The 27,985-nt window shown below is 33.6% G+C and overlaps 1 protein-coding gene across 5 annotated transcripts in view; it reads right to left on the bottom strand.

The window, feature by feature from the left end:
* Nucleotides 1-27,985, bottom strand: part of USP9X (ubiquitin specific peptidase 9 X-linked) — a 119,584-nt gene that overhangs the window by 2,831 nt on the left and 88,768 nt on the right. For 3 of the 5 annotated variants that reach the window (XM_036227205.1, XM_016156567.2, XM_016156566.2), the window contains 18 exons: nucleotides 25,798-25,906; nucleotides 25,419-25,565; nucleotides 24,667-24,813; nucleotides 23,715-23,937; nucleotides 21,015-21,235; nucleotides 18,473-18,663; nucleotides 14,825-14,998; nucleotides 12,578-12,719; nucleotides 10,631-11,384; nucleotides 10,109-10,232; nucleotides 9,215-9,440; nucleotides 8,568-8,697; nucleotides 5,461-5,646; nucleotides 4,773-4,993; nucleotides 4,595-4,683; nucleotides 1,204-1,360; nucleotides 785-1,045; nucleotides 507-602 (listed from right to left, as the gene is read on the bottom strand). In XM_036227205.1, the coding sequence (XP_036083098.1) occupies nucleotides 507-602; nucleotides 785-1,045; nucleotides 1,204-1,360; nucleotides 4,595-4,683; nucleotides 4,773-4,993; nucleotides 5,461-5,646; nucleotides 8,568-8,697; nucleotides 9,215-9,440; nucleotides 10,109-10,232; nucleotides 10,631-11,384; nucleotides 12,578-12,719; nucleotides 14,825-14,998; nucleotides 18,473-18,663; nucleotides 21,015-21,235; nucleotides 23,715-23,937; nucleotides 24,667-24,813; nucleotides 25,419-25,565; nucleotides 25,798-25,906 (3,598 nt within the window). The remainder of the gene's footprint in view (nucleotides 1-506; nucleotides 603-784; nucleotides 1,046-1,203; nucleotides 1,361-4,594; nucleotides 4,684-4,772; nucleotides 4,994-5,460; nucleotides 5,647-8,567; nucleotides 8,698-9,214; nucleotides 9,441-10,108; nucleotides 10,233-10,630; nucleotides 11,385-12,577; nucleotides 12,720-14,824; nucleotides 14,999-18,472; nucleotides 18,664-21,014; nucleotides 21,236-23,714; nucleotides 23,938-24,666; nucleotides 24,814-25,418; nucleotides 25,566-25,797; nucleotides 25,907-27,985) is intronic. The other 2 variants (XM_036227206.1, XM_036227207.1) reach the window with 1 other exon arrangement.

The following is a 27,985-nucleotide window of genomic DNA, read 5'->3' as shown; positions in this document are numbered from 1 at the left end:
AATTTTATCTAGCTAGTTATTGATTTTACAGGAAATTTTATAAAACTCTTATTAAATCCTTAACCCCCCCCCCCAATAATTTCTATTGTCACTTGGTTAGGCTGAGTAACCAAGAAATTCTTCCTTCATTGCCCTAATGAATGTCTTCAGAATCCATTTGCAGACTTAGCTGAATAGGAAATGTCACCATAATCCTTTGTACTAAATATCATCATTTTATGTTGACATGAATTATCACAGTTTTACTAACTTTTAGTACTAGTACAAGAGGGACACCTATTTGACCAGGAAAACACCACAGGGGCAAGTTAAAACATGCCACATCATGACCCCACTGCAACCATTCCTCTTTGGATCACACCCTCAAAGCTAATCAAACCAATCCCTCTATTGCCTTAAAGTCACAACATAAAATTTAGCCATCCTTTAAATAAAACATAAAAATAAATAAGTATAATATAAAAATTGGTTCTAGGGAATAAAAACACAAACTGGCCTCTAGTTACCTGTTGATATTGAGATCCAGGTGAATGGGGGTATAATGGGGCATCTTCAGGCGGAGGTGACTCATGCTCATCTGGGGCATCTTGGTCATCTGGCTCCTAATTTTAAATATTTAAAGATAAAAGAATTATGTAGGCAAATTGAAGTTTTTCTCTATTTGAAATAATTTTTTTTTAAATCTACAAAACCAACCCACTAACAACTTTGCTTTTACTGCAGATAAACAAATTAATGCAACATTATCAACATATAAACACTGGCCTATAAAGAAAAGAATTACTTTGGTTTCTTCCATTTCTATTTGCTGCACACTGGTGGCTTTTTTTACCTCCTCTGGACAGAGTTCACAAGCTTTTGCAAGTGTCATCCTAGCACTATGTGATCTCTCCAAGAAATAACCATTTGATGTTTCATTGCTTTGCACTGGAGGAGACCAATTATTGTAAGTGTATTGAGGATTGCCAGTGTATGGTCGTCTTTCAAGTTCATCTCCAAGCCATTCCACTGCCCAGGTCCACTTTCTTTTAAGATCTCCGTTGCCCTTCAAAAGAAAATAAAACTCTAGATGTAAAAGGTTTAAAAATACTTTTAAAAGTTAAATTAAAATGACAACTCCAAATTTTCACAATTCTATTCTTTAAAGATGGAATCTTTAATTTTGATTCCAATTTATACAAAATTATAAGAAAAACCCCTCACCTGCAGAATCTGGTAAGCAACAGGACAATTGCTAAAGAGAGCTACCATACATTTTATACATTGGTATGCTCTTTTTTGATAGTGATTCTTAGAGCGCTGGATTGTGTCAAACAGCCCATCTCGGTCATCTGGGATTCCTTTAAGTGCATTGTGAATTCTGAAAGAGAACCAGATATGCTAGACAGTAGGTAGTTATTAAACCCTTGAACAGATGAGAAAATGTGCACAGAGACAATATATGACTTTACCCAAGGTCATACAGCCACCTAGCAGTCTTGTGCTCTTACCAACTTATTACTAATCCAAAATGATTTTTGCTCTGTATGTTCATTCAAATTCTTCATCAGAAGTAAATTCAGGGCACTAAGATTAATATGAATTTTAAAAATAAAAGTTAACAACTAAGTTTATGACTATTATATGTAAGAATTTGCTTCACATTAGTTCCTTTTATAAAACTGCATTTCTGAAGGGAAGGTATAGAATCCAGTGACTATGAAACAGTGATATAATTAAGAAGTATGAAATTAACTTGACTTCTAATGAGAACATGTGGCAGATAAAGCAATTTTCACTAATAATACTGTAACTTTGCTGATTTGCCAATGACGGATAAGATTTCATTTCAGCTGTTATTGAACTACAACAGAATATATAGCTAATGATTTTGTTCTCCACAATATGCATTTAAAAAATGATTGAGGGGACAAAAATGTGACTTGTTTCTTTTGTGTTAAAAATGTCACCTACTAGTAAACAAAATGTAGTATATATGCATACAGTAGAGTATTATTCAGCCTTAAAAAAGGAATAAAATTCTGACACACACTACAACATGGATTAAGCCTTGAAGACAAGTGAAATAAACTAGACACAAATGGATAAATAAGTGTATGATTACGCTTATATGAGGTACTTACGCAAAATCACAGAAAGAACAGTGGTTACTAGGGGCTGGGAGGAGAGGGGAATGGAAAGTTATTGTTTAACAGTTATAGAGTTTCAGTTTCGGATGATGAAAAAGTTCTGGAGATGGACAGTAGTGATAGTAGCACAACACTGTGATGTACAAAAAGCTATTAAAAATTGTATACATTAAAATAGTTAAAATGAATTTTATGTTAAGTGAATTTTACCTCAATAAATGAACATTATCTGCGTAGTCAGTCTATAATTTAAAAAATCTTATATACATCACATATTTTAATAGAATGTTCCAAATAAAAATGCAATTTTTTGGGGGGGAGGAGAGATTATATACAGTCATAAAATGTTTTGTTTAGAAACCACAGCTTTAGTAATTTTGCAAAGTTTACTCATTTCAGACCTAATAATCAACCATGTACAGGCTTCTTGCTGTTTAATCGGAACCACTGCACTATATATCCCTGTTTTTATTCTTTTTTTATCTTCAGTTTTGTCAAATGATAAATGAAGTGCTAAGCTATTATTGCTGCCACATCATGTTTTCTTCCCATTAGTATTAACTGCTTTCAAATGCCATTTTTATCAATGTATCTTTGCCTACCTTTTTTACCAATGCCTAGCAGTGCTGGGCACATGGTAGATGTTCCATAAATATTTGAACACCGCTTACTGAATAAAAAGCTATGAGAAAATTATTTAAGCTTGGGCCAGTGATTCATAATAACCATATCTTACTAATCTTGTTACACTAAGTCAATTTTCCAGGTTTAATCCAGCACTTGTGCCTTTACCATTCATTATCATTTGCTCTAGTGAACAAGAGAGCTATGATGTGACTAGCTGGTTTTGAAACTATAAATGCTTAAAATATTTTGAAAAGAAAATGGTAAAAGTTAGATTTCCTTAAAACCAACTCATTTTTTCCCAATGAATATTCATTATTTAAGCCAGCAAGTTCTCAAAGACACAGAAAACCTTTTCCATGTATACATACAATATAATTATTGTTAAAAAGTTTTACCTAAAAATCTGTAAATAAGAAAAGTTTCAAATCCTTTAATCATATTGAAAAGGGTGCTGGATAGTGCTCAAAACAAATGGGTATGGTTTTGGAACTATTAAATTTTGTGTATCACAAAAATCGATTCTAATTAAATGCCATTTTTACATTAACTTGATGGTTTGAAATTCATGATAATTTTGGAGATACTTTGAAAATAAGAATTCATGAATTTTGGCATTTGCGATCCCCACTAAAACTCAAGATTGTAATTTCTCTTTAAGCATTTTGTTGTTACAGAACTTGTTTTCAACTTGTTTATGTTTTAATTATTATATTGACATATAGGAGGCAGTCTGCTATATAGATTATGAATTGTTGCTCAAAACAAACTATTATACTATCCTCCATGTGGGTAGATAATTTATAAAATCTGGCGGAGTTGTCAACTAATTCCATAGTTCATCATCATCTGTATAATAACTCTCTTGGGATTAAAGATGTATTAAGCCTTTCTGGTAAAAAACCAAACAGAAGATTTCTGTAGGAAGCATGAGGGACAGTGAAGTTGGATAAGTGTTCTTAGAACAACAAAAACGCTCTAAACTTTTCACGTTCTGAAAAACTCATAGTTGATGCTCACTATTCAGATTCCATACTGATGATTTTGCCTACTTGCTGAACTTTATTTGTAACAGCAAAAAAACTGACACTTGTGCTTTTGAGCTCATAAGCAGAATGGCAAGTGTCTTTTTTGCTGTCTATTTAGTGATACCTTTTCCACATTTTTGTGCTTTTTGTTGATTTCACTGTTTAAAATCGCTCCCAAATGTGTAGTGCTGAAGTGATGGCTAGTGCTCCTTAACCCAAGAAGGTTTTGCAGGGAAAACACATGTTAGATAAACTTTGTTCAAACGTGAGCTTTTTGAGTTAATTGTTGAATGAGTTAGCAATATATATTAAATAAGGTGTCTTTAAAAGTGAACACATTTAAAAAAGGTTATGTATTGACTGGTTGATAAAAATGTAACCAGAAGCTTGCAGAAACATAATGCTATATTATCCCTAGGAGCAATGCTTTGGTAATTGCTCATTCAGCGTCCAAGGTAACTTTTATAGAATGTAACTACCCTAATCTATAGACCATTTTTAAATATTAAAATGTTATCTCTTGTGACTAATTCTAAAACTAACATAATCTAATCCTAAAATATTTATGAAAAGCCTATGCTAGTTTTTCTTAATAACAATAAAAAAAATTGTAAGATAAAAGTATATTAAGTATGCAACTTGGGCAATGAGAGAAAACAAAAAATGAAATAAAATTGTGAGAAGAGAATTTTTTATTCACTCCTAAGTTTTAAATTAAACATTTGTTAGAATTCCAAGAGGTAAAAAATATGTGCTGACTAGCCATTTTAGTTATTCTAAAGGTTGGGTAAGTTAACAAAAAAGGGTTTCTACCTGTGAGTCTGCCAGGAGTCCTCAATCAATAAGATTTGCAAAAGCAGATCCAAATAGGGTCGGAGTTCGTAAGTGTAGGAATATGCAACCTAAAAACAGGTAAGAAATGGTGAATAACTTATTTAAAGGAATAACAAATCAAATTATAGGGACATATGAATGAGAATTGTCTTTTAACCTGCCAGAGAAGTTCACTGAGGACAGTAGATGAGAACTGAGGATTCTCCCAGCAGCAAAAACGAAGCAATTTGACGGTTTCCTCTGAGTTACTGCAGTCCTCAATGATTTTCTTCACATAACTTGTTCTTACAAATAAAATGTCTGCCACATTTTGCTGAATTGGCATTATAGGCTGTGATAAATTAGGATCACCAAAAGGATTGGGAAGGGGAGGATTACCTAGAATACAGATTTGTCATCAATAAAAAGTAAAAGGCTTCTCCATAACACATAGCTTCTACCATATTGGTTTATGATTTTATTTTAGAAAAATAACATTTTATTTTGAAAAGTAACATTTTAAATTGAGTTTCCTAAGTATGACAAGGAAAATAATATTAGGCATTACAATGATCAGATATACCAATGAGCAGATGATAAAATGCAAAATTTAAATGCGAACACTAGCATTTTCTGATATAAAAAGTTAATTCTTAAACTACTTTATAAACAAGTTATCAATCTCAGCAGCAAGCAGACAGAAAAAGATCCCGTTTAGACATGTGAAAAGGGTGCAGGACTCAAAATAATATAAAATTTCCAAAGCATAAACCTTCAGACTTGTTTTATAATTAAACATCTTGAGAATTACTTTCAATTAGGTAGTGTTTTAAAACCAATGTAAAGAATGGAACATTCGGCTTTACCATTGATTGAAGACTGCATTCTTGATGAGACATTGCAACAGCGGATCAGCTGTGACACTACTGAGTATAATTTGCCTAATTCGGCATACTGGTATTTGATTGGAGGACCTGGGCCTTCATCTAAAGACACAAGCATAAAAGTGGCAGGTACACTCAATTTCAGAAGCTGTGTCTTCTCTGCCACACCTACAATGAAGGGAGAAGTGGGAAGAGAAGGATAATTAGTATGTGAGAGAAAAGAATTAAGATATTACAGCGTTCAGGTTCATAATAGCTATCTAAAATATTTTCCCATAATTTTTATGATCGGAAGATAACTTTTACTTAGTATTTAGAGAATTATTTAACCAGAACTGAAAATCTATTGAATCAGTACTATTGGATCTAAGTATTAAAATGGTTCAACAGTGACCATGACATTACAATCATTACACTCAGCATAAAGAAGATGAACACTTTCTATTACTTAGAGATAAAAAATAATTCTTTTATAAATTGCCTGTCTCTTCTTTCTTTCTTCCACGACCAAGCTTTGGAAAAAGATGCCTAACTTAGTATTTCTGCTTTCTCATCTTCCTGCTCCTCAACCTATACTAATTTGATTTCTGCCCCCTCTCCTGGTATAAAGCTAAGGAATAGGCCTCAAACTGTAACCACCACTTCCTCAGTCTTTGATTCCTCTTATTTTCTTTCAACCTCTTCTTGATCTCATTTGTGAGTCCTTCCTCTCTGTCTCTTAAAAATCAATGCTTCTGAACATCCAATCATCAAATCCTACAGATTCTACCTCTAATAAAAAACACCAGAAACTGTCCACTAGTACCCCCTCCCTCATTGCCAGTTCCCAAACACAGGCCACAACAATCTCCTGCCTATAGATCAGGGGTCTTCAGCCCCTGGGCTGTGGACAGGTACCAGTTCATGGCGTCTTAAAGAACTGAGCTGCAGAGCAGGAGCTGAGCGGCAGGGGAGCCAGAGAAGCTTCATCTGTATTTGCAGCTGCTCCCCAGCACTAACATCACTGCCTCAGCTTCACCTCACATCATCAGGCATTAGATTCTCATAGGAGTACTGGTCCCTGGTACCAAAAAGGTTTAGGACTGCTACTAACAATTTCTAGTCTTACTCTCTTGTAATCCATTCCACACTGTAGCCGGAGTGATCTTTCTAGAAAGTATGTCTATTCAAAACTCTGCAATGGCTCTCCAATGCCCTAAGGATAAAACCCAGAATTCCTCATAAGACTTGCCAGAAGAATGATTGGAGAATCCTGCTCACCACTCCTGTCATCCCAATCTTACATCAAAGACCCCATATTAGCAAAATCTGGTAGGGTACCCCTATGATATACTTCCACAGTAATTTGCATTTTCTCTATTACAGCCATTAATATACTTTATGAAAATTATAATTTTGTCTCTATACCCCATTAGACAATAGACTCTTATTTATTGCTAAATTTCAATAAGTATAATAAATACGGGAACACGATCCCTTATCTGAAATCCTGATATTAAAAGAGCTTTTATAAATGTTGGTGCCAAAATGTGTGGTGGGAAAATCTGGCCTGAATTGACAAAAGGCTATTTATAGCCTTCATTCATCCCCTCCCACTGTGAGTATTCATGTTTTACTATAGAAATATTGTGTATGATTAAGGTGATACCTTGGCCCTTGCTATAGTAATGTTATATGATGCAGGTTATGTGCACTGCCTTATCTTTCTTAAATCCAAACAATTCAGAACCCCAAAGCATATGTGGTCTTATAATTTCATATTAAAGTTTATAGACTTGTATTTGTTTTTAGCAGGAAAAATTTTAATTAGATTACATTATAAACCAACGATGTACGCTTTGTGAGTAGGCAATATCTAAAAAGGGAGTTAAACAATATAGGATTTTTGTGAATGCCTAAAATATATTCTACTTATGCTTGTTTATATTCTCTTCCTTCTTAGCTACGAATAACCAAATATCTCCAGTATGAAAAGAGAAAATATGACCAACTACACTCTCTGGAAGTAGAATGTTAAAAGGGTAACAGGTCAATTGGTGATTACAAAATTTACACACAAAAAACCTAGAATGACAGGGATGTTTGGGTATAGAACATAATTTTGGATCTAAGAGGCTTAAATTTTTTTTTAACTTTAAGGAAGTTATTCAAAACTAAGTCTTTGAATTAGTTCCAAATCTGGCCAAACATACATTGTCACTAAGACCCTAACTGAAACATCTCAATAAATCAGTCATTTTGGGCTCAGTGTATGAACACTTCATTGACTGATATATGCTTTATAATTTTAATCATAGAAAATTCACCAACTCCTAGCCAATTAACAAACACCAAAATGATAATGGAAGGATTTTTAATGACACGCTTACTGATCTATTCATTTAACAAATATTTACCTAATGCTACTATGAAAAGCTCTGATTTTTGCAATCTAGTTGGGGAAAAAAAATCTTGAACACAATAAAAAGAGTAAGGTGCTCATTTTGGCAGCACATACACTAAAAAGACAGTATAGCACGCTTTTAAGGTAAGTATTATGGAATCACTGAAATCATCAAGTGATGTCAGAGCAGGTTCCTTTGAAAAAGCGGTGTTATATAGGGTAATAACATATGAACAACAGGGTAATTTAAGTGAATATTTATATTACACTTTTAATTTAGTTTACTTCAACATAAACTTATGTACTAAGTCCTTTACCCAAACTTGGTGAGTATCATAATTATCTGGGGGTCTTTTGAAAATGTCGATTTCTTGAATTACCTTTGAGAATTGATTCAGTTGGTGTGGGATGGGGGCCTAGGAATCAGTATTTTCAAAAACAAGACAGATCTGGCACCACTTCGGGAAATGAAAATATGGTTAAGACACAGTTTCTGACCTGTGTCCATTGCAGAGATAAGACACAGGAATATAACTATAAAATATAAGGTGAAAAGTGCAATGAAAAAAGTTTCAGATAAAATGCATAATAGGTTTTATGGAATACTGTTTCCATTTTAGACCACATTACAACTTATCGCTTGACTAAAATGACTTCACCACTTAATGACACATTAAAACGGAATTATGAAAACTTAAATTCTTACCTAAATTGGCATACATTACAAACAGGTTGAAATATTGCTGCAAATGGCGCCCATGCTCTGAAACTTCCCTTCTCAAGAGATTTAGTACTGCTCTTAGTAAGTGATCGCTCAGGCTTAAATTGTCATAAGCCTGTAAAGGACAAAACATTAGCTATTTTTCAGAAACAAGGTGCAGGAACAATATAATTCTATTTACATAAAAAAGGGACATGAACATACATTTGTTGAATATAGGCAGATGTTTCTGGAAGGACTGATGACAAAAGGGTTGCTTGTTAGGAAAGGAAATGAAGATCCAAGGTAGATTTCATTATAGAGTGTTCGTACTATTTTAATTTTTTAGAAAATGGAAGTGTTCTTTTAAAAAAAACTTTAAAAATAGTCCATGTAACAGTAAGTGTATAGTTAAGCCACTTCCTGTAGATGAATTAACAGAGAAAACTCCATTTTTTAAAGAGCCAATAACCACCATTCATTGATGTGAAGTACTTTTAATGGAACCCATAGACACCAGATTGTGCAGTGTGTGTGCATACATACACGTTTGTTAGGTAAACATATCAAACAGATGCACACAAAATTATGACTTTAAACTTCCAGGAAACAGAATTTGCAAACAATCATTAGAAAGAAAACTGTGCAATTACCTGACTAGAAGGTCCAGGAGATGCAAAAGGTGAAGGACATGGCCCATCTTGCAAGGAAAAATGTGCAATAAAAACTATAAGTTTTGCAAATGCACCTCTCACTTCTGCACTAGGGCACTCCAGAAGGTATTCAGAGAAGCGATTTGAAACATTAAAAAGGACATTATGAGCAAACCAAAAACGTACATTCTTGCTATGACGAAGAAGAATACACAATGCATCATACCTACGACAAAACACACAAAAAAATTTATGAATATCAATTCAGTAATCTGTTTGCTGTAGCAAAGGGATGGGTCTCTATGAACCTAATAAAAATCAAAGACCTTTTTTACCACTGGAGGAATAGAACCATCAATAGTTGCTTCTAGTAGTAATATTAAAATGACAGATGAATACTATGGCTTGGTCTATTATCACAGAATGACAAAATACATGAAATCTTGTAAAGTTCTCTATAAATCCATTACCAAACTCTTCTTAGGTTCAATGACGAAAACAATATCCACTCCTCCTTCCCTTAAATATCTTACTACTGGATGAATAAATGAAAATTGTTAAATCAAGGTATTGGCTTCTATATGGCTTCTATACTTTCACAATTAGAAACATGAACTCATTTTAATTTTTTACCCTTTTAATCTACAGCACAATTTAATCTATCGAAGGTAAAGCATAATAATTTCCTGATACAGCCCACCTCTGAATAATAAAAGGCCATATTTAATCTAAGAAACTATTTTAATATGATTTTTCTTACTATTATTACCAAGAGTTTTATTATGCATTCCAAATCTGAAACAAGATTATCATGGTTTGGAAAAAATAAAGCAGTATATTAAAGAACCAAACTAAATGTTAGTGTAATAGAAATGAAAATCTAAAGCAACGTACCAATCACTGGCAGAGCCGCGGACTATTTTCTTGGTGTGAAATCCTGTGGTAAAGAGGAACCTAGCAGCAAGCTGTATACTAATCATAGTGATTTCTTCTGCTTCAGGCAACAGGTGATCTTGCCCTATAAATAAAATGCATACAAAAATAAAATAAAATAAATAAATCAAACTTCGATGTCCAAGCCCTATTTTCAAACAAGTCTGCATTTCCACTAATTTTCAGTAGTCTTTGTTAAAATTCCTCTTAGGCTACTCATAAAATAAGTAATTCATAGTAGTAGTTCTCCTAAAGCACCATTTCAAACTAATGCTTGAATCAAAAACAAATTGTTACAATAAACAAAAGCTCTCATTTCCAAATAACAAGACAATATATAACGCTCGAAGGTAAGTGATCTGAAATACAACTTTAAAAACAACCGAAAGTAAAAAACTAAACATGTTGATGCCTGCTAAAAAAATCTTGCAAGCTAAGTAAGTTATACTTTATTACTAAGAAGCTAAATATTTTGAAACTTACCTGGAGGAGGATTTAAGTAAACACCATTACACGTAAGCAATTTTTTCATAAACTGAAAATATTCCAAACTGTACTGCATTCGGTTATGCATGAATTGTACATTTTGTTTCCGTACACTTCTCTCAATGGCCGATGGCATAATAATCTGATGGGGTCTTGTGGTGACAGCAAGCTCTGATATGTATCTTATCAACTCGTCACCTTGTTCTACTGTGTCCAATCTTTCATAAAAAAGTATATAAGCATTCCACCACCTTTTCTGGCGCCTGTATGACATGCGCTTCATCATGTGATCAAATACTTCTCCCATGTACTCTCCACCAAAACACTGGTTTTTCATTTCTTCATCATCATCCATTTTACACTCTGTTACATCTCCATCATCAAATTTATACCAGCGATTTCTCTCACCATCTCCACCATTCCTCTGAATGATATAAGAATAATAATGTCCCCCACTTGCTTGACCACTGTGTACAAGCACACCCACAAGTCTGTATTTCGTGCTTCCTGCTGTCTCACTTTCACACTGTTCATTCTGTTGTATCAACTGACTCTCTGGGTTTACATTATCTCCTTCCAGCTTTGCAACACCTGCAACTGTGTAAGGTTCCATGTCCAGCTCTCGAGGAAATTCAAAATAATCATTGAACTTGATTGCACATTCTCTTTCCCAGTCATAGTCAAATCGTTTTAGTTGAATAGCAAGAACAGGAGGTAATTTTTTAATCAGCAAGCGCTTTACAGTATCAACCTAAAACAAAGAGAGCAAGTAACTAGATGTTCTCTTATAAGCCACATTAAAAAAAAAATTAATTGTATTATTAAATTCTCTTAAGACTAACCTGAAATCTTGTGTAAACAAATACACGATGACGAAGGCAATCAAGGTATTTGTCACAGATGATATTTTTTAAAATGTTAACTAAAATAATATGGAACTAGCTGATGCCATTTACTACCAATTACAAAAATTAGTGATAACAGACATTACTTGCTGTCTGGTTTCTATACTGTCATTGCCATCTAATCACCATTACTTGTTTGCTATTTACTATTACTCTAATTAGGATGTGGTCTTTTGTGAGCAAATTGAAGAAATACAGTAATAGTGGCTAATACTTATTAGGAAGTTAAGCATCCAGTAATATGCTATGTGCTGCCCAAGTAGCAACATATTCAATCCTTACAACCATTGCAGACAGGTATATTGCAGATGAGGGTTAGGGGTTAACAGAGAGATTAAGTAACTTGCCTCATTTCAGCTGTGAGTGGCAGGCAGTATGGCTTTACAGCTCACCAACTCAATCTCTAGACTTTAATACCTCTGTAAGTGCAACGTAAAGTCAAAACAACACAGGTGACTTCGTAGTGAGAGGGTTTGGGAGCCCAGAAAGATCTTTTACTGCATGTAAGTGTAAACTGTTTCTCTCAAATGGATGTTACATAAAGACTAAATCAGGTGGGTCTAAAAATCTGCTGCAAGTAGTTTAAAAACACAGGTGGTAGAAGAAACTTTATGTGGCTAACTGAAGTAATTAACAGTTTTAGCAAACTTCTTGGTCTTGACAATTAACTCCGGACATAAGAGAATGATAGGTTCTAAGACTGTAGTTTTGAAAAGTTCAATAGCAGTTTGCTTGAGTATGGATGGAAAGTGTCTTTGTAACTCAGATTAAGAGGATGTGATATTAAGCTACTATGATATGACTTCTAAAATGACTCACTCTTACGTGTTCTCTCTAGTCCTCTGGCAATACTTTCTCTCAATCTTCTTTCCCTGGCAAACCTTTAAATCAGTTATCAGCTTAACTACCTTTTTGCTACCACTATAACAAAGCAGGGTAAGGAATAAAAAGGGGAATATTAAGGACAAATAGAATTAATGTCTTCCAAATTCCTTAAGTGCAATCATAATTATTTTAAGCAAAACAGGACAATTCATACCTTTTTATTGCATTTTTCACAATGATATGCATTTGCACCTTCTAATAAATCTCCTTTGACATACTGTTCCAAAGAATCAAGAAGATTTTGGTGATTTCTAATGTCTACATTCAAAGTCGTAAAAGATTCTTCACACTCGTATCTAAAGATATTAAGAAATTATCAAAAAGGATTTATTCCTTAGTTATGGACTTAATGAAAATCACATTTGCAATATTTGTAATATAACAAAACCTATAGACCATAGTGTTACCAATAAATAAGTTACAACTTATAGGTCACTTATCCTGTACTGAGTACTACATTAAGTTGCCTACACACACAAAAACATATATACAAGGTTCTCTGTCTTCATGACAAACCTATTGAGAAATAGCACCATCTCCATTTCTGGGGTGAGGGAAGTAGAGTTCAGAAAGGTTAATTTGGTCAAGATTACTAGGATAAATGGTGTTTTGAAAGCAGGTCTGTCTGGCTTCACAGCTTAAGCTCTTTATAGTCTCTATCACACTGCTTCCACTGTCATGTTTAGACAGCAATTCATGCCAAGGCCAAAACATGAATTCAACAAGTTCTGAAAAGGGTATTTGAAACTATTAATGGGCTGAATTTTAAATGTTCCTCCTTTAATGGAAACCTTACTAAAGCACGAATTCATTAACATGCAAATTAATAGGGGAAAAGCAATCTGAGTAGGAGCCAGAATCCCACCCTGTGGCAATTTTCCACCAAAGGAATTTTCAGATTTCTGATAAGACATATTCATAAATTCTAACACGTGATGTGGAGAATACAGTCTCGACCATCAAACTTATCCATTTGACAAATATATTGAGAGTGACTTCCATGTGAAAAGCACTGTGGGATAGTCAATGTTTAAGACAGTTCCTCATATTTAGAAGTTTCCAATTTAGTTAAGGAAAAAAGACAGGTACATAAATAAAAGCATTTATAAGGAACATGAATGGAACATGAAGTAGGTATTAAGCAAATTGCTACTATAATCAGGGAACAACCTATAGAAGAGAAAAAAGTTAGATCTTATGACTGTTTAAAAAGACATTCTAAAAGGAGAAGTCGGCAAAAATTTAAAAGGCCAGTGAGTAAATACTACAGGCTTTTTGTGTTGTGAGGTCTCTGTGGCAACTATTCGACTCTGCTGTTAGAGTGAAAGCAGCCAGAAAGTAAAGGAGGGGGTATGTTCCAATAAATGTTTACAAAAATATGGTTCACAGTGTGTTAACTGTTGTTCTAGACAAATAGTGCTCTAAAACAGAGTTGGGACTCTATGTAAATTTCTGGCATGTAACAAGACTAGTTGAATTGTAGAGTAGGTATTTGAACTTTAGGGATCTTAAGATCGTGCTCTCTGGACTTTCACTTAGCAAAGAAAATGAGTAATTTCCAAGTAAATTTGAAATTGTCTTAAACCGAAAATGATTGATAAGAACAGATAACCCAAAAGTTGGCTATTTTATCAGTGAATTAAAAACAAGAAGTAAAAATGACAATTTTATTGTCCACTTAAAAGGACCATAGGTTGCCCAGGCTATGCAAACAGTTAAATGCCCTTGTTCTGAATGAATTGTTGAACCTATGTAAATTTCTCATTTATATATTATTTCTCCTCACCAATCATTTCCCTATGTCCAAAAATGAAGCTCCTCCACCAAATATATACACACAATAGGTACTGAACTATTTTCAATGTAAGACTTTAATTTCACCTTTAAGTAAAAAAAAAAAAAAAAAGAAAGAAAGAAAAACCACTTTGTTTAGCCAACTCTTACTATATTTTGTGTAGAAAACATAACTTAAGGATAACGACAATAAGTAATGCTATTTTAAAGTCAGTCTTTCATTTGTATAAGAAATAGTACTCCATGTCTGTCATCTTCTAAACTTACTGTATTTACATTATAATTATAAGACAAATTTATAAGTAATACCTGTAGCTGTATGCAAAATGCCATTTTATTTCCCCACGAGTGACTATACATACACAAAAGAATGTAAGAGTATGAAATAGTGAGATCTGATGGAGTAAAAGAAACCAAATTATTTGACAAAAACAAGAAAAAACCCTCCCACAGTAGGAAGGTATACACAGTATATAATTCAACTAGTCTCAGGTATTTTGTAATCGGTAGCACACTCCACTTTTATACACAACTACTAGTAAAAATTTTATTTTTGTTAGTAAATAAATAGTACAACACACACTTTAAATATGTCATTAGCACTTACCTATGTGGGCAGCCTTGGCAAATCTTCTGATCAGCAAAGGAACCTCCCAAAACTTTACTTAGCATGGCTGGATGTCCTAAGGCTTTCAAAGCTTCATCTAAACTATCCACCAATGAATTAAAAAATTCTAAAGCATCATGTTGTTCACGTAGATTGACAGGCTCACCCCAAAGCCTATGAAATGAATTGAATAAAATTTGTAATGTGTGATATTTTTAAAACAATATACAACATATTTTTCAGGAAAAAAGCAATACAACCACAAATGACAGTATATAAACCGAGATTTATTCCTCAATTACATAAGGAAATAGAAAGAAAGAAATGCTCTTAACATATACAGTAAAGTGGAGGAGAAAGAAAGAGTGATAGTCCAGCGGGGAAGAATTACCATGATACTACTGGTGTGGTTGATGGGACAGTATAGCTCCAAGAAGGATGCTTGCTCTAGGTAATATGGTATATGCATGCATTTTGAATCCAACTGAAGATGCTATTAAAATGGGGGTGGTGGATCTCATATAGATGTTATAATTACTACTATTATATTTCGTTTTGCTTAAATTTTGGACTACAGATACAGTGCAAAGATAATATCTATTTATTCTTAAATTGATTTTTCCAAGTGAAAAGAGAAGGTTTGACTTGTTTTAGAGTTGATCTCTTTTGAATAATCTGAGGACTTAAGTGAGGCAAATCAATTCTTATGAAAACCGATACAGCTAAAACCTAGTCACTGCTGGAAACTATCAATGACATCTAATTTCGTATTTAGAGATTAATACACATAGAGAATAGAAGCGAATTTATTCTAAGTGAGAGATATAACAAATGTGTTTTAAATAACACTAGTGAAACAAGTGCCTTTTGATAAATTCTTTTGTAACGCTTTTTCTACGTAGCAAATAATCTCATCCCTATTTCATTGTCGACTTGAAATTTAGTGAGTTTGAAATCAAATATATCATCATTTCATTACTGGAAATGACACCAATCCACTCTATTTGCTCTCAAATTGTAGTCAACTGATACTTTTAAACATATGGTCAACTATCAATTACTAAAGGGAAAAGGTACCTTTACAATGGATATGTTAAGACAAAGGATCAAAGTTAGTATCACCAATAATCAATTAACTGATACCATTTACCTCTCAATGCGAAACACATAATATCACCTACACAGTCTTCTTTGTCAAAAAACATGCAACTTAAATCTAATCATGAGGAAATAATCACACAAAGAAAGAAAATGAGGGACATTCTGCAAGACAACTAACTGGTTTAGAATCTTCAAAAATTTAAGTGCCATAAAAGTTATGACAACTTTGGGAAATTATTTTAAGATGACCAAAGAGGTAATAGTCTTGTGATTCCTTTCAGGATACCAGACTGGAAATGAAAAATGAAAATTATAAAAAATATTCTGGGCAAATCGGAATACATACTGATGAATATTAGATGTTATTAAATCAATATTAAATTTCATGAGTGTGATAACTGTATGACACACAATAGGAAAATGTCCTTATTCTCAGAGGACACGTGCTGAAGCATGTAGAGAAATAAAGTGTTATGTTTTAAACAACTATCAACTGGTTTAGAGAAATCCAAACCAAAACCCAAGTATTCATATAAGCAAATATAACAAAATGTTATAACAACTGGTAAATCTGGGTAAAGGGTGCAACATTAAGGTGATTATTAGAGTATTTCTTTACCTTTCTGTTAGTTTGAAAATTTTCAAACCAAAATTTCTGGGGTGGGGAATGTGGTTAATTAACTCACATTATAAAGAGTATATAGTGTGTCTACAGTGTGGATAGTCTACAAGTTCTAGTTTAGACAAATTGCAAGATCCACTTAGGATAGGGAATAATTGAGAAGTCAAAAATGCAAAAACATTATAAGACAGAAACTATAGCTGAATGACAAATTTTAAGATAAAAGCTCAAAAAGCATGTGAGTAATTTGGAAAAGGAAAAACAGAAATGCTAAAAGTCTTATGGCTGAGGTGAGAGAGGTTAGGGAAAGAAAGAGAACTGGAATAGTCAGAAATGAGGGTGAGAGGTGTGTTGGGTGATGGGACTGAAAGGGCAAAAGCAGAGCTGGGAAGGAAGGTGGAGCATGCAAGCCAATAATATGGATTAAGGAAGGTAATCTTGGGGAATCAGAAGAATTCATATGGTGAGTCATAGGGAGGCCACTACTATAAAGCAGTGGTTGCAAAAGGAATCTTAGTATCCTTGTAGGGAGCAGGAGAGCTGCTCTGATTGAAGACAGGAAGGTGGACCAGAGTAGCACTATCAGGTGACCCTTTGCTTCCTCTGTGCTCAGCAGTCTGAGAGATGCCTTGAAGGGATTCTAAGGAATATTATTTAAAAAACCCACTGCTATGAAGGATCACAGCCTCTTTTATGCACAGTAAAGACTTATATGATTGTACTGTGGTATATACAGCGCATGACACAATCGGTAATGAATTTTTAAAAAGTAAAATAAATGGAGTAAAAATAAGAGCAAGGTATCATTGAAGATCAAAGAAAAAAGTTATTTATCCCTGCTTTCCTACAAAATTGTATATCAGGATAGCCATATACTTTATAGATCTATTTTAGTTAATAAATATCACCGTTTTGTAACCCCAATGAAATACTGTATTTAGGCAATCACGATGAATGGCTATTATTATAAGAGACAGACATTTATTTAGTCTCCTCGCTGAGATGAATATTACTACCTATGAAGTAGTCTTGCCTATTCCATTTCAAAAAGAAGAGAAGAAAAGAAAGAAAGAAAGAAAGAAAGAAAGAAAGAAAGAAAGAAAGAAAGAAAGAAAGAAAGAAAGAAAGAGAAAGAAAGAAAGGAAGGAAGGAAGGATCTGAGTAAGCCTCTAGATCTCACTACCTATGTATAGGAAATACAAGGGACTGAGGAAAACAAACTACTGAAATACCACAGGGATCTCATCAATAAAACCCAGATGGTGGGAAACTACCTGTCTTTTTTTTCCTTCAACAAATAATTGCAAGGGTGAAAAAAGATTAGAAGAGACTCAAGAGGTAAAGCAACAGTTGTGGTATATGGACTTCATTTGGATCCTAATTTCAAAAAAATACACAGTAAAAACAACTATAAGATAGTAAGGATTTTTAAAAAGACATGATAATAATATGGTTATGTTTTTAAAAAGACATTAGAGATACATACTGAAATATTTATGGATGAAACTATGTATCTGAGATTTGCTTCAAAACAATGTGAAAAGAACAAGATGGGAATGTAGATTAAAAAAGACTGGCCATGGGTTGACAATTGTTGAAGTTGGGTGATGCATACCTAAGGGTTCATACTATTTTTCTTATTTCTGTGTCTATTAGAAGTTTTCAAAACAAAAATAAGAAATTATTAACATCTTAAGACAATAAAGAATGCTGAATGCTGCTTCTCCTTACTATGACACTTCTACTTCCTCCTTTGGGGACGATGGGAAAAAAACCTAACTAAGAAATAAAGTTTGAATATTACTATTGCTTAATATGAAACTTAAGATGCCTTCTGATATATATTTTAGAAGTTTAACATTAGTGTCCTGAGATGTTAACAAAAGTTTAAGCAGTATCCCTATTACTATCCATCCATAGTTTACCTGAACTGTTTCCAAAATCCTCTGGGCACATAGTACTGTAGTCGAGAAGCAGCTAGGTGACCAAAGATGACCTGAAGGTGTCTTAGAACACCAATATTGTACTCTTTCCTATCTTCTGTTTTACTTAATGCGGGTTTGTCTTCAAATTGTTGAGGATATCCAAATACATCATCTCTGGGATCAACATTGCTCTAGAAACCGAAAAATGTGATCAATGAGCTAATCTAACTTTGTAGTAAAATATGTTGAGACAAATGCCAAATAATTAGTGAATAAATAGAAGTATAGATCATTTGTTATTTCCAAAACACTTAACTTTCAATTTGCAAATTTTAATTTACAGTATTAGTGTTTATCCACACCATTTCACAAAAGAGTTGTCATAAAGGAATACCTATGTATTGGAGAGGTAGATAAGATAATACTGCAGAATAGAGTGTAGTGATTAACTTAGACTGAACTGGACACAAATGTGGGTTTTAAGCTAACTGAACAAGTTACTTAATCTTTCTAAGCTTCAGTTTCCTCATATGTAAATGGGGATAACACATTCTTCATGTAGCTCGAGAGGATTACATGAGATAATATATATAAAGTGCTCAAAACTATAAACATTTGTTAAAATATATATATTCAGAATAGCAACAAATGGTGCTGGAAAAACTAGATATCCATATATGCAAAGGAATAAAACTGGACTCTTCCCCACTTAACACTAGACAAAAATTAACAATACAGATAAAAGACCTGAATGTAAGAGCTATATTTATGAAACTCTTAAAAGAAAATCAGGGCAAAAGTTTCGTGACATTGGATTCAGCAATGATTTACTGACTATGATACCACAAGCATAGGCAACAAAAGAAAAAGACGTACTGGACCTCATGAAAATTTAAAACTGTAACCACTACGAAAGAGTTCCTTAAAAAATTAAAAATAGAATTACCATATGACCTAGCAACTCCATTTCTGGGTATACACCCAAAAGAACCAAAAGAAAGGTCTCAAAAAGGTATTTGTACTTTGATATTCACAGCAGCATTATTCACAACAGCCAAAAGGTGGAAGCAACCCAAGGGTCCACTGATGGATATATAAAATGCGGCATTATCCATGTAATGGGATATTATTTAGCCTTAAAAAGGAAGAAAATTCTGACACATGCTAGGACAGGAGAAAATCTTGGGATATTATGCTAAGTGAAATAAGCCAGTTACAAAAAGATAAATATGGAAAAAAAAAAAAAGACAAATATGGTATGATTCCACTTATATGAGGTTTCTAAAATAGTCAAATTCATAGAGACGGTGGCTTCAGATTTGTATCTGAGACCTTTAATACAGAAATAAACAATATTTAGTCCCTGTCCATAAGAAACTTATAGTCCAGGGAAGGAAACAAGTACGTAAGCAAAACAAAACAAAACAAAACAAAACAAAAAAACCAAACCAAAACAAAACAAAACAAAAAACCCAATCCAAACCAAAAAAACCACAGTGCAGTGGGTGTCAAGACAACATAGAGCAGAGGGTACCATGACAACAAAGGTAGGACACCTTCATTGAAATTGTACTATTTTGTTTGCCTCATTTACTTGTTGCCCATACAATTAAGTATCTCCAAAGATGCGACAGGCTACAGAATTAGAATTTCAATTTTCACTCAGAGCAGTGGTTCTTAACCAGGTTTGGGTGTAAGCATTCCCTATGAAGCTTTTTAAAAATGTAAAGATGCTCAGACCCCTCTGGGGAATAGTTGAGGCAACTCTGTATTTCAGAAACTCTATAAATGATAAACTACCCCAGAGCAAATAGTTCTGGTGTCTGAGAGAGGAAATGAGGAAAGACCCATTTCAAGATATTAACTACAATTGGAAAACACTCTGGCTTTTCTCTTCAGTTTCCACCAACACTATGAACAGGAAAAGGTAAAATAAAAATAAATAGAGGATGGACATAAACGTGACCATAACTTAAGTTCTGCCATATTCTCTTTTTAAAAGAGTCATGCCATAGTTATGTCAACAAATCTGCCACTACAACCTAACCTTTCCAAGCTTTACTCTGCATTGAATACTCAGTAGGCAGCCTAAATTTTGTCACAAGACCATGTAACATTTAGAGTAGAGAGAAGTTTGTTACTTAAGCAAGAAGAGCTACTGATTTGGAAGAAATGTAAAAGCAAGCATGGATAATGAAACTGGCATAATATATAATTTGGCATAAATTAATGAAGATAATGAAAATATAAACATTAAAAATTAAGATTCTTATCATTACACAAACTCCAATTATATTCAACTTTTCATACACAAAAGAAGTGAGTATATTAACATAAAATAAACTGCCATAATATAGAACTGTAGTTTAAAGTCTAGCAGATAGTGAACACTATATTATGTCAAGAAGCAGCAATCCATACTGGGAGATTCTAGCTTTATTTTCAAATTTATGTTAACAGGTCAAAGTACAACACTAAGAAAGAACAGTATCTGGTATCAGAATTTCAAACACAGAAAACAAAAATGCTAAATAAAATTTACCTCATTGTCCTGTTTTTCATCCCCAGACATATCATCATCAACATCACTACCTGTGCCTTCAACTGCAAGAATACCATTCCTGATGGAGGGAATCATGTAGAGTTGCTGAATCACAGAATTCATGTAACAAGTAGCACCAGCATTTTTCAGCCCCACAAATCCTTTTGGTGGGCGGGGTCCAACAGGTGGCAGATATTCCCACTCAGTAAGTGCTTCGCATGCTGAGAAGATAAAAGATTCTTATAGTATTGATACAACCATTTTAGCTCCATTAAGCTGATAAATTAACATTAGCAACAATTACACCACTCTTATAGCTACCTGAAGCAGTGCTTAGTTTGCATTTCAACCTCAATAAACCTAAGATACACAGCAACATGTACCACTATATACATTCTTACCCCATCTGTGAACCCATATTTTATCTGATGTTGTTACTAATGGCAGTCTCTGAAGTAGTCTCAGGTATGATGCTAATGTATACATGCTAACTTTACTTTTAGCTTTATAGTTCAGTTCAGTTGTTATAATTTTCTACTTTTGTATGTTTTTAAAAGTGCCTTCAAAACTCATTCTGGCATAAAATGTTATATAAAGACATCAATATATTATAGCTTGCTCAGTCGTAAATAACCCTAACACCATCTGGGTTCACACCCTAGTTCTGATGCTTACCAACTCTTTCACCTTGTTCAGGTAAGTGTTTCCTTCCTAATAAATGTAGTAATAAGGATAATACTTGCTTTGTCAATAACCACAATGTTATTTTGAGGAGCAAATGAAATAGTGAGAACTGTAAATCACCATGCATCTCCCTCCAACTAATATAAACCTCAAAAGAACGTAAATCTCATCATGGCCTATGGAACTGGTTAAATAAATTGTAATATATCAAACCAAAAGGTATGTAGCCAAAAAATGGAAACAGGTAAATATTTATGTGTTGAAAGAAAACAACTGGAGCTATATTAAGGAGAATACGAAAGAATACCATGTATACTATACGCCAGTATGTGGTTAAAAACTGAACAACAACAAAAAAATTGGTTGTGGATTTTGCGTATACAGATATGCTGGGAGGATAGACATGAACTGACCACAATGATTACAGGTATTAAAGGGGATTGAATGACTAGAGAACTGGAATGAGCAGGAAACATCCTCTTTGGTACTTGAAATTTTTACCATGCAAGTGTACTATTTAAAAACAAATGGGTCTTTCTCTTCCTGCTGCCTCTGGAGGCTGTAAAGGTATGCTGAGAATAGGACTTCTAAAACAGCAAATATGTCTAGAAGGCTGTAATCCAGGCAATTTTTTTTTTGCTGGCTACAAGCAGAGTCTTCCAAACCCAGAGGCAGCACACAGCTTCCCTTCTTAAAATTGAAGGTGTTTATGCCAGAGATGAAACGGAATTCTATTTGGACAAGAAATGTGCTCACATATACAAAGCAGAGAACAACACAATGACTCCTGGTGGCAAAATGAACAAAACCAGTAGAATCTGGGGAAATGTTATTTGCGCTCATGGAAACAGTGACATGGTTCATGCCAAATTCCAAAGCAACCTTCTTGCTGAGGCCACCGGACACTGTATCCATATGGATGTTTTATCTCTTGAGGGTTTAAACTTACTGAAAACTAAATAAAAGTGTGTATTAAAAAAATAAACAACAAAAAAACCGTTTAAAAAGAAAAACAAATCCCAATAACAAAAAAGCCCCTGTCTCACTATACATAGATTTGGTAGAATAAACAGCTAAAAGTCTAACCTTTTAAGCAGTTTAATCAGAATCTCCTAAATGTTATTAAAACGTCCTTATATTCTGAAATATAACATATCGAAAATTATTTGACATGTTCTTAAAGATTTAGTATAATCAATTATATTTTTAAGCTTTGTAAATCAACAGTGGTTTTCTTTTAAAATGAAACAGCCTCCATTGTGTTTGATTTCTTATTTCTGCTTTTTTGGTTATTTTTATTTCCCACATCTTTTTTTTTTTTTTTTTTTTTAAAGGCAAGGCAATCTTGCTTGACCTCACAGATTGCAAGGACCTTGTTAGCTTACAATCCCTTATTTTTTATTTTTTACACCTACAGAACTTGGTCTTCCTAGGTGGTCTCCCATCTAAGTACTAACCAGGCCTGACCCTGCTTAGCTTATGAGATCAGACTTCCCTCATCTATTTTGAGCTTCAGTTCCGTATCTGTAAGATCTGGAGACTATAGTCTATTTCATGTGAGCATTAACTGAGAATATAAAGTGCACTAAAATGTTATCTTCTCACATTCTAATATTTAAAATCAGATTTTCTTAGAGCTCGTATGAAAATAATATTAAAGAGCTTCTCTAAATGAGGGCCTAAAAAAGTTTCCAATGCATGAAATTTGAAGTATTAAGTTTGAATTCTGGCCTCTGACTACTACTCTGGAGTTTGGGTTTTATTCCATATATGACTGAAATGAAATTTATTTTGCTAAATACTTGTATCGCTTACAGAAAGACATTTAACAAACATCTGAAAACTTTTCTACATTAAGGCCCTCCGCTTGAAATGGTCTTAAATTATATATCTATTTGCTAAATGTTAAACTAGTTGCTGAAAGAAAAGCATGATTTGAAGACATTACTAAAAGCAAAACAGGAAAACAATTTAAACACAGAGAATTATCTGTCATTAAAATTTTAAAATACTTACTAGTTATTGCTGTACCAATGTAATACATTTCAGTCAAAGAATCTACTATCTGTTTGAGATTCCTCACACAGCCAACAGCTAATGCTACAAGTAACTCAAAACCAGCATTAATGGTAGCTGGTGAACTACAGACTGGAATAGCCTGTTCAGCTGGCAATTCTCCATTTCTCATATACTGCAGGTAAACATTAGATGCAGGAAAGATGAAATCATCAATTAATTCCTACAAGAGTTGGAAAAAAGGGTTACATATTAGCAATGATATAGCACATATAATTATATATTTATATGTTATAGATTATTTAAATTTATGCATGCCACACAAATATGATATATAGTTATGTATGTACATTATTTTCAAGGAAAAAAATAAATGTCTCTTGGAAGGAACATTAAATTACTTGTCAAAATTCATGCTCTCATTACATCTCAGAAAACTCCCTTGGATTTTCTAATCAAAACAAAAACAAAACACACCCCAAAATCCCTTTAAAACTATTTACAATTAAGAAACTTCTAATATCTCAGGTTAAAATTTTATTTAAGTATCAAGAGTGAGCTGACTGCAGCACTTCATAAAAATCTACATTTTAACTAAGTTAACTCCTTTAATCACACATATACCACCAATTTGAATGAAAACTGTACTAAAATGATAATTTTTGTTTTCCTGAACAGCCACATAAGGTTCATTAAAGAAATGATTAAAAATGCAGTTTTATAAAATAGAAAAAATTAAATAGTACTTTACCTAGTAGTACTGAATTTTGTTTATATATAAAACTTAGAAATTGTATTTAAAAAATTATTGCAACCTCTATAAAGATTCTTACAAAGTAGGAAAAAGTCAAGATAAAATACCAAAGACATGATCCTGTAAACTAATTAAGACAGATTTGCTAACACTTAGAAGGCTAGAATGTCTACTTTAGGACCAAGACAATGAACTTACTTTAATGAGATTAGCACCTCCCTTTTCACAACCAATATGATACTTTTTCTCAGGGGTTTGAAAGGCCAGTAACTCTTTTGTTACCCCAAGGTGGCCCTCCAAGATTGTCTCTTCAACACCTGTTTCACCAGTTCTTTTAACATCATCCTGCCAAAGAAAAAATATCAAATACCTAACTTAGGAAAGAGAGGTAGAAAGGGAGGAAGGAGCCAGAATGAGGAGGCTGGATAAGCATGAGGAAATCCCCACCCCCAAACCTTTCCATTCTAAGCAATTTCTCTTCAGAACTTTCTAGAAGTCGGCTTTACAAACTACCGGAGAAATGCTAATAATCCGAAGGGTGAAAAAAGCTACAAATTTCTTCAGAAATAAATTCTCATACAATCCAAAGAAAAAAGTATCAGGTGTTACGATCAGGAGTTAAATTAAGCGGTAGTCTACCTGACTCATTTTTTTTTTAAACAATTTGAGAATGCTTTGTAAAAGATAAAAATTTGCCAAAAGGCCTGATATTCTATAATGAAAGTTGAAAATCAGTATTCCAAATCTCAAGTACTACAAAGCATTTTATAAAACTAGTTATGCATTCATTCAATGATTCATGAGTTAGTAATATCCAACAATGCAGAGCATATTCTTTGGTCCCTTTTATTATTCTTTGATATTTTTCATTTAACCAAAATGCTCAAAACTGTAAACTATTAATAAACCACTCTATCAATACAGTAAATACGGTATTAAATGCAACTTACCCTAATTCTTTTAAGCCAATCAATTTCGTTATTGAGAAGAACTTCAGCATTGGGTATATTAATATTACTATTGTAAGCGTAATTAAGAAGGTGCCTTAAAAGAGTGAAATAGTCGCCTGAGTGTTTAGCTCTCTCTCTGGCTGTGCTCTGAAACAATAAAGTAGAATAATATGAATTTACATGCCCATGCTCAGAACCATTTTTTAAAAACTCAGTTAACTAGAGCAGATGACTAAAATAGTATAGAAAATTACTAATATTTTATTAAATAAATATAGACTGTTAACTTTAAAAAAAAAAAGCTACAACCATAAATTCCTGAATGTCCTTTGTTTAAAGAACAAACCACATTGATAAACATATTTAAAAAATGTCTCACCCCCAAAACGGTAAAGAGCAGAGTAATGAAGAAAAGTAGAGGTCTGTGTCCCATGCAACATCTGGTGCACATTAAAAAGAACTGCTCCTGTGCCACCTGGCGAACAGTTCTGAAATAAAAATGGTTTACATTTAATATATTATTTTCATGGGGAAAAAAAATGAAGAAAGATTACAACACTGGTCTCTCCTGGAGGGTGGGGAATAAGAAATAAGTAAATTAAAAATAAAATTACAAAGATACAAGGTAATACCCCTTTAAGCCAGCAACATATTATAGGTTAATTTAGGGCGAGTGTCAAAAACTACAACCTCGAATTGTCACTGAAGAGTTTGAGGGATATGTTTTATAATACTCCTTTCTTGGAAAAGACTAGAAATGCTCCTCTAAATATAAGATGCTCTACACAGTGAGCCTTACATTATCTTTTTGGCCTCCCACAGAACTTTATGATTCAACTGTGCTTTGGAGAAGAACAACTCTATAGGAAATCTGTTGTAATTACAACGGAATTTTATCAGTAGCTCCCAAACCATGGTCCCCAAATCAGCAGCAAGAACATCATTAGGGAACTGTTAGAAATGCAAATTCTCAGGCCCTATCCCAGAAATCTTGAGTCAGAAATACTGGAGGTGGGGCCCAGCAACCTGTGTTTTCACAAATCCTTCATGTGATTCTACTGTGCACTAAATATTAACAACTACTGTATTATGTAATATTCTCTCCTTGATGACCTATGGAAAAAAAACTGTCTCTGGTTCCAATACTGATCATTTCTAACTATTGTGGATTTTTTTTTTTTTTTTTGTAAATACATACTATATAAGATCGCACTAGAATAAATGCTTTAAGAGAGCAGAGACCTCATCTATTTAGTCTCCTGTGCCTCCAGAACCTAGAAGAGTACCTAGCGGATAGTTGGTGCTAAGAACCAGTTATCAAATGTATAAATACTGTTTGTATACAAGATGGTGGTATGTCTCCATTAGAAAGTAAGCTCTTTCAGTTGATGCTAGAGTTTCTGACACCTAGAACAATATATGACATACAGAAGATAATAAATATCTCCTAAGCATTTGTGTATCTTACAGACATTTTGTGAATAACTATTTTAGTCTTTGTGCTAGCTGATAGAGGGCTTAGAACCAAATTTATAATTGAATGTAAAGAACTTGAGAGCATACGGTCTATGTTTTAACCTCACTCCTCCTGGAAGATTTTAGGTTTAGAGTGATAAAACCCATGCATGATCCAATAAATCAGAGTACTTTTAGAAGCTCCATGGGTTGAATTTGGTGGAACCTAAGTTAACTGAAGTCGGGAGTACCCGTTTTTTGTTTTGTTTTTTGTTGTTTTTTTGGAGAAGATCCATAATTTCCATCAGGTTTTCAAAGGTATGTTATTCATGCTGCCCTAGTTCATTTATTAAGTTAGGTATATAACCTAATTAGAGTAGGGTTCTATAAAGTTGGTGCCTGTCAGTTTCTGATGAAACCTGTAATGCTTTAAAAGAAACCTGTGTCTATCGACAAAATCTGTTGTCCTTATCTTCACAACATATTCAAAATCTGATCACTTATCATTTCTACTGTCATACTTCCAGCCACAATCTTCTTTTATTTGGATTAATGAAAAAGTCTAACTCCTTTCCTGCCACGCTATACTTATTCTCAACAGAGCAATCAGAATAAACTTAAAAATGCTAACTTAGAGCATATCATTCCTCTGCTCAAAATCCTTCAATGGAGTCCCATCTCACTTAGGGTAAAAGTCAACGTCCTTCCAATGATCCATAAAATCCTTACAGGCTGCTTGTTACCTGTCTGACCCTACCCTTCTACAACTAGAGTCCTCAGCCCTCACCAAAGCTCCAACCACACTGGTCTCCCTGCTGTTCTTTAACATGTATGTCAGGCATGTTCCTGCCTCAGGACATTTATACCTGTTGCTCCTATGCTTAAAACAAACTTCTCCCATTATCTACATGGATCACTACTACCTTACTCTTTCAGAGCTTTATTTAATGGTCACCTTTTTAGGGAAGCCTTCTCTGATGTATAGTATCCTATACAGGTACACCTCAGAGATGCTGCAAGTTTGGTTCTAGATCATAATAAAGTGAGTCATGATCTTTTTACTGATGGATAATCTTGCCTTCAATGTATAAAAAATGCAACATCTGTGGAGC

The sequence above is a fragment of the Rousettus aegyptiacus genome, unplaced genomic scaffold (assembly GCF_014176215.1).
Source record: "Rousettus aegyptiacus isolate mRouAeg1 unplaced genomic scaffold, mRouAeg1.p scaffold_m13_p_9, whole genome shotgun sequence".
NCBI lineage: Eukaryota > Metazoa > Chordata > Mammalia > Chiroptera > Pteropodidae > Rousettus > Rousettus aegyptiacus.
This window is presented reverse-complemented; position numbering and strand designations above follow the sequence as displayed.